This window comes from Oncorhynchus tshawytscha, linkage group LG27 (genome assembly GCF_018296145.1).
Source record: "Oncorhynchus tshawytscha isolate Ot180627B linkage group LG27, Otsh_v2.0, whole genome shotgun sequence".
Lineage (NCBI taxonomy): Eukaryota > Metazoa > Chordata > Actinopteri > Salmoniformes > Salmonidae > Oncorhynchus > Oncorhynchus tshawytscha.
The window spans coordinates 9,675,349-9,686,576 of record NC_056455.1 but is presented as its reverse complement, the minus strand read 5'-3'; the positions used below and the strand labels follow the sequence as shown (position 1 = coordinate 9,686,576).

The window sequence follows — 11,228 nt, the reverse complement described above, 5'->3', positions numbered from 1 at the left end:
TTAAATGATATTCTGTGCTTCATGACACCTGTAGATATATCTGCCTACCACCCATGATGTCTCAGTCCATAAGCCATTTCATATAAAATCCCTTTTGTTCACTTCATGTCCAACAGCAACAACAACAACTCTGGTTTACAATCACCATGTGGATGAATGGATAATCAAAGATCTAGTTGTCTGCTCAGTGCTGACACCTGCATAACTGAGGGAACCGGACAACCACCTGAATTAGCTAACCATGAGAACAAACACATGAAAGGTGGACAAACTTCCAACTGATGATATTTCACTCACATAGGCATATGTCTATAATTTCAGAGTGGTTGATTTATGGAAAGGAAACAAGTAAACGGAAACTATTGGCTTTGATTTCATTGGGACATTATGAAGCAACATGGAGACGGCCCCATCTAGTGGATTTAATATGAACAACACACACTGTGAGCCTTTAACGATGACCCCAACAACCTTGATGAACGCTTGAACCCTGATGCACCTTGAACCTTGCAACCCACTTCTCCCCTCTGCCCACCTCCAGGGGCCCCCAACTCCAGTTACCAACATGTTGGCCCTATAGACCGAGCTGTCATTGTAGACCTTGCATGTTAGTGATGGCCATATAGATCCCATTAAATTGCTTAATTTGTATTATAATTCCTATTTCTATGATGTTGGCTCTGACTCGTTCAGGCTGTTTAAAAGATGAATGACAGAAACAGGCTGGAATTATTTGATCAGAAATGTAAATTGTAGGCTGTTGCTTATTGATTGAGATGATAATCTCTATGACATTATAGGCAAGTGGCCTAGCTATAAGGCATATAAGGCAGCACTTGCTTGCCATATATAATATAAGGCTATACACACCCATGGTCCTTTATTTTCCGGACGTTTTTTCAATTCTTCTGGATTGAACCATTGCAACCGGTTTGTTTTGTTTGCTATCCTCCCCAATGATGATGGGTTGGGCCAGTGGCAAATTTCTCCTGTCTCCATTGAAGCCGGAAATATGGGGCGGGGAAGAGGCGGGGATGCTTGATCCTACGGGAAGCTTGACTGGTCTTTCAGTTTGTAGGGCAAACTGGAGGAGGGCCTTCTGTAAACTCCGCCCTCAACATTAAATGTTGTTTCATCGATTGGTCCGCAGCACAGCAAGGTACGTTTTTGTGACTTGCATGGATAATATGATTGGTGAAGATTTTACGATGTGCAACGTCCATGACGCGGCTTTCTTGACACTTGTGAAAGACGCCATTTTGTTGTTAGCGGTGAATAGGAGCGTAAAAGAAAGATCGAGAAACCGCCACTAAAAGGTAAAACATGTATTCAACGTAGCAATATATATATGTAATTTATAGTATTTTTTTTTTTCATGGATCTGGAATGCAAACGATTGCTTATTTGCTTTCGGTTGACCGCAAGCTTTGACAACGAATCCCCCTGCGTAGACTCAAACCAAACGAGGATCATCTGCCGTCAATAGCTAGTTAACGTTAGCTAGCTCGCCCGGCATTATATTCTCACGACCTGTAAAAGTCGTGAGAATATTATTCCGCTAATTTTACTGAAATTGTGTCAGTAAGTATTCGCTGGTCATTGTGATTGGACATTCAGCTTCCTCCTATTTTGAGTCATTATGTCGAGCTTCGCTTAGCACAATTGACGTTAGCTAGCTACGCCTATTTTCTGACTGCGTAACGTTAATTTACGTGGATTGAGATTTGAGTCGTCCGCCGTTTAACTAGCTAACCAACGTTAAACACGTCTCTAAATCAATGTAGTTACCTTACCGTTTAACCCACAGGCTGGTCAACTTGGCCATAGAGACCACCACGACCATCTAGCTGGGTAACTAAACTGTGCCAGGAAGCTTTAGCTAGCGTAACTGCTGGTACTGGATGGTTACATTTGGTTTTGGAAACTTGTCAGTCTTCAAACTGAACGGGTCACATGGTTAGTCACTAGCTAGTGTGTTACAAATTAATGTAGCTAACTAGCTAAACCCTTATGTTAGACCAAAGTCATTTTAATGGACAGACAACTGAAGCAAAATAGTGTGTGATGCATACAAAGCTACACTCATCTTAGTGTTCTTTATGACTGTGACACCCATGTCTGTCTTCCATACATTTCCATTTTCCAACATTGAGTTCTCCAGGAATCTCTGGCAGATTTTCCTACTTTGTTCAGGTCCTGATGAGGGGCTGATCAAACAACCAGTGTAGCAGGATAACCCCATCATGCCCAACTTTCCCTTATGGAAAAACATTGCTAGACTTAAAAGAAAAATGTCCACTATTTGCCTGTCCAACCAGAAAATGAGCCTCCTTGATGCTCCTAGTGTTCCTTCAATATTAATGTGTTGCTGAAAATGTTTTTCAAAGATTGTTCAGGACAAGTGCAAAAAGTCCCGTCTGCCACATTTGAATTCTAGTGACTGTCATAGGGACGATGTGTGTTTTGATAGATTAACACCGACTGTCGATGCATCCCAAAAATACTCCACCTCAGGCAGCCTTTATCACATGCATACTGTGATAAGTTCACTTAACTACTCTCTGATGACTTGCTGCTGGCTTCCCATACCCCTCCCCTATCATTCCTGTTTTCCCAGAGGATGATGCATTCTGAGTACTTCCTCTTTGCTTTAGTTGAGGAGCAGGGTGGACAATCCTGACTCAAATGAGCTGCCATTGTTGTGATGTCATTGTTAGAAATCTGCAAGCTATGAGCTTTTCTAGTTCTGAAACTTCCCTCTATGGAATGTCTGTTGGCTAGAGCTAGATTCTTTGTCACATTCTGAATCCAGGAAGGCACTTTGTGAAACTGACAACTCCCTGTGTTCATGATGTTAGAACTCAAATCACACCCCTCCTAGCTTTTGTTTGCCTACAGTCGTATAGTTTATTTCAGAAGTGCTAGGGCATGTCATATGTAAATGGCTTTAGCATGTTTCCACCAAAGAACACCTTTATGAATTATATTAATTTCTATACCATTTGCCACACAATTGTCTTGAAGGAGTGTAATAATACTGTGTTGGTGTTTTCTTATGCTATCATTTGTAGGCATGTGTTAGTGGGAGGTGTTTTGCACAAGATCAGAGTTGTGTAGCAAAATGTTCCATTATTTTAAAAGTCGTTTGTGTCTTTTGGAGAAAGACCTGAGTGTTCAATAGCCTGTTTTTGGTATGACAGGATCATTGTTTCCCTGTCTCTCTCCTGGTTAATTCAGCAGTGTGTCTCTGCTTACAGGTGTGTTGTTACCTCTCCCATATCCAGCCTCCAGTACTCTGGTTCCTCTGAGCGCTGACCTATATTCGCCACATCACTGGCCTCATTGTGTGCTTTTCCTTGAGCTCAGCCTGCATGCTCTACGTTTCACCAACAACACCTGTATGGGTCTTTTAAAAATCATGCGGTCCCATCGTCCCCTACTCTTGTCCAGTTTCTATTAAGACCGCTAACTTGTCTCAAATATGAATCTGTTTTTATCATGGTGTTTAGGATACACTATTTTTCTGATGTAGTGAGCCTGTTTCATCATAGGCCATGTCTTAAATCACATGATTCTGCGATGTGCTTGGCAACATATTGAATGATAGGATGGATTGTTATTGCAATGAATATGCCTGATTAAAAATGAAAGTCAACAATTGATACATTTGTGGGTCATTCCATGAGTGCCTTTTGTGACCCTTCAATAATTTAATTAGAAATTGTGCACCAATATTGTATTTTAAAAGCCTGTTATATTAAATGCCCTTTAATATTATAGACAACATGGAGAATTCAATAAATCTACTAAAGTGCCAAAATGCAGCATTTTGACATCGCTCTGTCAACTCTCACTTATGACAATTCTAACCCACTTAATCCCTAAACGTCTTCATGGTTCAGCATCATTGTAAAGCCCTAGTCATTTTTGCTAGACAGTTATTTCTGAAGATTATTTATGTGATTAATTTATGTCCCTCAACCCTGTTATGTGAAATTAACTCTTTTTAATATGGTGATACTGGCTTTTAAAACATTGAACATTTAATAGTAATATCTTAGAGTAAAAGCAGATGCGCTGATTCTACTCTTTTCGGCAATTTTGTGGTGCAAAACTGAGTGGGTCGAGCACAACATGTCAACCCTTTTACCCATAGACTACAAATGTTGTAACAATGTATTTTTTTGTGTGAAGCTTGCATTCAATTGCCCCTCCTGGTTGCACACATGTTTCTGTGACAGTTTACCTGTCATAAGTGGATTCTTTTTTTTTTTTTACACCTTTATTTAATTAGGGAAGTCAGTTAACCTTTCTATAGCGGAACCCTCGACAACATTCCGCTGAAAAGGCAGCGTGCGAAATTCAATTATTAGAATTATTTTTTTGAAATATGTAACTTTCACACTTTAACAAGTCCAATATAGCAAATGAAAGATAAACATCTTGTTAATCTACCAATCGTGCCCGATTAAAAAAATGCTTTATAGCTAAAGCACAACATATGATTATGTTAGCTCAGAGTCAAGTCACAAAAACACACACAGCCATTTTCCAGCCAAAGATAGGAGTCACAAAAAGCAGAAATATAGATCAAATTAATCACTAACCTTTGATGATCTTCATCAGATGACACTCAGAACATCATGTTACACAATGCATGTATGTTTTGTTCGATAATGTGCATATTTATATCTGAAAATCTGTTTACATTGGCGCGTTACGTGCAGTAATGTTTTGATTCCAAAACATTGGTGATTTTGCAGAAATACTCATAATAAACATTGATAAAAGATGCAAGTGTTATTCACAGAATTAAAGACTTAACCTCTATTCAACCGCTGTGTCAATTTCAAAAAAACTTTACGGAAAAAGCATAATCTGAGAACGGCGCTCAGAACCCAAAACAGCCAGAGGAATATCTGCCGTTTTAGCGTCAGCAGATGCTAGAAAAAACACTAAATATTCACTTACCTTTGATCTTCATGAGTAGGCACTTCCAGGAATCCCAGTTCCACAATAAATGACTGATTTGTTCCATAAAGCCCATAATTTAGCCACTTGTTGTTAGCGTGTTCAGCCCAGTAATCCAGGCGTGAGCACTTCCTCCAGACAAAAACTCAAAGTTCCGTTACAGTCCGTAGAAACAAGTCAAATCATGTATACAATCAATCTTTAAGATGTTTTTAACATAAATCACCAATAAGGTTCCAACCGGAGAATTTCATTGTCTGAAGAAAAGCATTGGAACGAGAGCAAACTCTGTCGGGAGCCCGCGTCATGAGACCGAGGCTCTCTGCCAGACCACTCACTCAAAGAGCCCCTCCTTTATAGTAGAATCCTCAACCCAGTTTCTAAAGACGGTGACATCTAGTGGAAGCCCTAGGAAGTGCATCCTCATTCATATCTCACTGAGATTTCAATAGGCACTGTTTTGAAAATAGATTTCTCACTTCCTGTTTGGATTCTTTCTCAGGTTGTTGCCTGCCATATGAGTTCTGTTATACTCACAGACATCATTCAAACAGTTTTAGAAACTTCAGTTTGTTTTCTATCCAATACTAATAATAATATGCATATATTAGCATCTGGGACAGAATAGGAGGCAGTTCAATCTGGCACGCTATTCATCCAAAAGTGAAAATGCTGCCCCCTATCCCAAAAAGGTTAAGAACAAATTCAAATTTTCAATGACAGCCTAGGAACAGTGGGTTAACTGCCTTGTTCAGGGGCAGAACGAGAGATTTTTACCCTGTCAGCTCGGGGATTTGATCTTGCAACCTTTCAGTTACTAGTCCAACACTCTAACCACTAGGCCTGCCACCCCAAATGTTATGGGTGATGTAAGAAGAAATCATCAACCCTGTTACTTTATTTTTGCACTAAGTTAGGCACTGCTTATAAAAACAAAATTTACCTCTTGAGAGAGAGTTTTATTTGTATTTTTTCATTTATTTGAAATTGTGAAAGTTACACTTCTCAAAAGGCACCAAATTGGTGGAAAGACTCGTGTACATTTAGAAACGCATTTCAACAGTGAGAAAGTTATGTTTAAAAAAAACATGAATTAGTTATATGGTGTTGTTAGACATATATGTAGGCTTCTATTTGGGACTGACTGGGCTATTGCATTCTAATCGTTGTGGCTGCTGTTACAGAGCCGGTTTGTGTTCTTGCTTGGTGGGTGTTGGGCAATAGGTGTTCAGGTGGCGCTATGTTGTAACCAGCCTCTACCTCTGGATCATGTCTCTGGTCAGTGCTCTGCCAGTCATGTGATCCACTTCTCTGCTCCCGGCTATGGGTAAACAGTTGCCTGCCACTCAGAACAACACTGAGTCCTGCTCGTGTGTGGTGTGAGACTCAGAGGCGCCGCTGTGAGGGCCCATTGTTAACACGCAAAATAAACACAGACAGCGACTGAATGCTTTTCTCAGCACTTTTTCTCCCCCTCATGAATTTACTCTCCGTGGTTACCCTTTATCAGAGATAAGGAAGCTTAGCCTGACATTATTAGCCTCACAGGTCAAAAATCATAATGAAATTACCAAGGATGGGAACCAGTATATACATTTATAAATGGATTCATAAAAAATGTGTTGTTTTACACCAATCCCACACCACCCACGTATGCGGGAGCTGTGCAGAATATTTTAACGTTAATGAATCATTTCATCCACACTGCTCACATACGTCAGCAAGCGTTTGTGTTACCGAACACGTGGACACACATATACACGAACGGTTTAGCCCGGTGATAAGCACAATGAATGTTGTACCACTACTAGCTTAACCGTTTTGGTTTCTGTCTCCCTTCCTCCAGATTAGCCAAGATGGGGAACATGTTTGCAGGCCTGTTTAAGAATCTCTTTGGTAAAAAAGAGATGCGGATTCTGATGGTAGGGCTGGATGCTGCCGGCAAGACCACCATCCTGTACAAGCTTAAACTGGGAGAGATCGTCACCACAATCCCTACCATCGGTGAGTAGCTTAGCCTTATCCCTTTTACCCCTTCTCATCACACACTCCTCACCTAGGTACAAAACCCTCCTGAAATGCTCCCCAATACTCCTCCAATACCTTGCTCCATGTGATTTTCATGAGGGCTAGGCTCCCGTTTGTTTAGTCGTAGGGGAGTGGAAATGAATGTCATACGTACAGCCATGTACTCCCTCTGTCCCCATCTCATCCGAACCCTGATCACTGCCCACATGCCCAGAGTAGCTGCCTGCATCAGCTGCAGAGCTCCCGCAGGCAGGCAACATCCTGCAATGTGGCTGTTGTCATAGGGATTAAGTGACTTTTAAATATAGGAATGAATGGCGCTCAACAGCCCCCCTGAAATAAATGTTGCATTATATGAATGTAACACAAGGCTGATGACATTACATATTCCAGTAGATGTTCATTCACTTTGCATATTTTATTCAAATATACATTTTAATTTGCAGCTACATTTGAGCAAAGGCATTTCATGCAGGCATTTGTGTTAAAGGAGCCTGTTTGGGATTGCTGATATGTCATCTCACACAGCCTCTTGGAATGTTAGTGTCTTAGGTTTCTGACGAAACTGATCTCTCTCGCTTTCTCAGGTTTTAACGTTGAGACGGTAGAATACAAGAACATCAGCTTCACTGTGTGGGATGTGGGCGGTCAGGACAAGATCAGGCCTCTGTGGCGGCACTACTTCCAGAACACCCAAGGTGAGTGGACACTTTCACCAGAACCCCCTCAGCACCATCTTCACTATTTCTGACTTTTTGAGTAAAGACTGTCCCAGGTAAATGTTTTTGTTTTCCTCACCCTCCATCCTTTCTCTCCCTCTGCTTCTCCCAGGTCTAATCTTTGTGGTGGACAGTAACGATAGGGAGAGAGTGAACGAGGCGCGGGAGGAGCTGACAAGGATGCTGGCTGAGGATGAGCTGAGGGACGCTGTGCTTCTTGTGTTCGCTAACAAACAGGTGAACTGACTAACTGGGGAGAGACACTAGTGCGCCAGGAAAACAGTAGTTTCTTTTACCTGCTACACTGGATATGTAAATTTAGCTTGACACGTAAAGAGTGGGCCACTTCAATCAAGTTTTCTCTGCGTGAGCTGTGCGTCGAATTCTTTAAAATGGAATCAGAGCGCAATTTTACACTGAGCAGAGCGAGACTAACAGGTGGTCTCTTTTTCCACTAATTTGGTCTTTTGACCAATCAGATCACTAATTGGGCAAAAGATCACAATTGGGTTGCCTGTGTTAACACAGCCCAAGGCTTCACCAGTAAACTGCATCTGTAATTGGTAGTACAGTATTATTATTCATGTGGTTTGCAGATACTAGTAGTTAAACTCAAGGTCATACAATGGACTCCCTCTATGCTAAGTAGAGGTCGACCGATTATGATTTTTCAACGCTGATACAGATTATTGGAGGACCAAAAAAAGCCAATGGCGAATAATCTGCCAATTTTTTTTTTTAATATATACATTTGTAATAATGACTATTACAACAATACTGAATGAACAATGAACACTTATTTTAACTTAATATAATACATAAATTAAATCAATTTAGTCTCGAATAAATAATGAAACATGTTCAATTTGGTTTAAATCATGCAAAAACCCGGTGTTGGAGAAGAAAGTAAATGTGCAGTATGTGCCATGTAAAAAAGCTAATGTTTAAGTTCCTTGCGCAGAACATGAGAACACGAAAGCTGGTGGTTCAAATTCCCAGTTCTTTAATATTTCCAGTTAAGAAGTTCTAGATTATAGTTATTATAGGAATTATGACGCATCAACTATTTCTCTCTACCATTTGTATTTAATATACCTTTGACTATTGGATGTTCTTATTGGCACTTTAGTATTGCCAGCCTAATCTCAGGAGTTGATAGACTTGAAGTCATAAACAGCGCTGTGCAACAAGCATTGCTAAGAGCTGCTGGCAAACGTAGTAAAGTACTGTCTGAATGAATGCTTACGAGCCTGCTGCCTACCACTGCTCAGTCAGACTGCTCTATCAAATCATAGTCTTAATTATAATATAATAAACACAAATATGAGCCTTTGGTCATTAATATTGTAAAATCCGTAAACTATATCATTTCAAAAACAAAACGTTTATTCTTTCAGTGAAACACAGAACCGTTCCCTACTTTATCGAACGGGTGGCAACCCTAAGTCTAAATATTGCTGTTACATTGCACAACCTTCTATGTTATGTCATAATTATGTAACATTTTGGCAAATTAGTTCACAGTTCGCAACGAGCCAGGCGGCTCAAACTGTTTGCACTGAATGCAAGAGAAGTGACACAAGTTCCCTAGTTAATATTGCCTGCTAACATTAATTTCTTTTAACTAAATAGGCAAGTTAAAAAATATATACTTCTGTGTATTGATTTTAAGAAAGGCATTGATGTTTATGGTTAGGTATATTTGTGCAACAATAGTGCTTTTTTGCAAATGTGCTTTAAATCATCACCCGTTAGGCAAAGTTGAAGTAGGCTGTGATTCGTTGATAAATTAACAGGCACCGCATTGATTATATGCAACGCAGGACAAGCGAGTTCACATAATCACTAGTTTACTAGGTTAAGATTGATTGTTTTTATAAGATAGGTTTAATGCTAGCTAGCAACCTACCTTGGCTCCTTGCAGCCACAAGGACCTTTTGATGCTGCTCTCGTGTAAGAGGGGGTCAGCCTGTCACGCAGTTTCCTCGTGGATTGCAATGTAATCGGCCATAATCGGGGTCCAAAAAGGCCGAGTACCGATTTTGAAAACTTGAAATCGTCCCTATTTAATCGGTCGACCTCTAATACTAAGATGGCTTGTGAAGGTCTGTTGCAGACGCATGTTTTCCTGGGTTAACCCTTTTCTCTCCACTCTTCAGGACCTCCCCAACGCTATGAACGCAGCGGAGATCACAGACAAGCTGGGCCTGCACTCCCTGCGCCAGCGTAACTGGTACATCCAGGCCACCTGCGCTACCAGTGGGGACGGGCTCTACGAGGGCCTCGACTGGCTCTCCAACCAGCTAAAGAACGCAAAAGTGATCCACCATTCCGCCATCTGTCTGCGTCTTTGTCTGCGCAGTGTGTTATGGGCGACAGCGCTGGTCCCAGCCCCTCTCTCCTCCCGCCTCTCTCACTCCATCCCCTCCAACCATTGGGGCTTTGACCAGTGATACCCCACATACGCGTGTGTGTGAGAGTGCAAGTGTTTGTGTGGATCTTAATGTGTATGTATGTGTGGGTGCATGTGTGTGAGCCGGGAGTGGGAGCAGCCCTGCTGTGCCTTCAACAGTCACTCACTCACCCATGGAAATGACAGCATGGCTAACTCTAGCATCCCCCCCACCCCTCCCCTCCTGCCCCACCCGTCAGTGGCTCTTAAGACACCCTGGTTTTCACAAGGCAAAGAAAGACCCAGGATGCTAAGTCTTATGTGTAATCTGAAAAATGAATAAAGTTTATAGATTAAAAAAACAACTTTGATTTTACATCCAGTAGTGTTGCGATCTGTCAGACACTCTTGTTAAACTGTTGGTTTGAGACCCCACACCATGAAATAAATCTCAATGTAACCTGTATCAGGTTGGAAAAAAGACCAAATAAAAATAGCTTTTCCATCCTAGATCCTTCTTTGCATTCTTTGGAAAATCATGCTGTATTGTTCTGGCTGTCTTAGGAACACTAGCTAATAAATTATTAGCTAGCATTCAGTCGCTGTCCTAACCCTCAAACATCAATTGAAGCACAACATATTAGTGATGTCACCATGCCCCTCGTCCACTCGTTTCCACCTTAGCCTGAATGATGGTGATGCTTGATAAGACCTGCAGGACTTTAGGGTCAGCTGTTTGCTAGACATTACTGACTGAAATTAGTTGTTACTATTGTTTTCGGTTTATTAGAATGGAGCAATACTTGTCTGCTGGCTCCATGTCACTAAATTGTTGTTCCAAAAGGTAACCATGGTGACCAGTTGCTGACCCTGCTGCCCTCTAGGATCAGAAGTGATGGCCTCTATCACGCTGCATCTTTATTGGTGGCTAACACCACTAAGTGATGTTCCTTTCACAGGGCCTTGTGAGATCATTGATAATGTTTTGATTGAGTGAAAGATCCTTACTGCCGGGTATGGAAAACGCAATAAATTGTGTGTGTGTTTGTGTAGTACTATACTACCTATGCTAGACAGAGGGTCAGTGTAGTTGAGTGTAGCTAGCCACAGCTCTGCTA

The 11,228-nt window shown here is 41.2% G+C and overlaps 1 protein-coding gene across 1 annotated transcript; it reads left to right on the top strand.

Moving 5' to 3' along the window:
- The first annotated feature begins 1,162 nt into the window (after positions 1-1,162).
- On the top strand, positions 1,163-10,620 carry arf2a (ADP-ribosylation factor 2a). The gene is made up of 5 exons (XM_024390203.2): positions 1,163-1,316; positions 6,818-6,975; positions 7,587-7,697; positions 7,831-7,955; positions 9,878-10,620. Exons 2-5 carry the CDS (start codon positions 6,828-6,830, stop codon positions 10,169-10,171), a joined length of 678 nt encoding a protein of 225 aa, XP_024245971.2. The 5' UTR covers positions 1,163-1,316; positions 6,818-6,827; the 3' UTR covers positions 10,172-10,620.
- Positions 10,621-11,228: the final 608 nt, after the last annotated feature.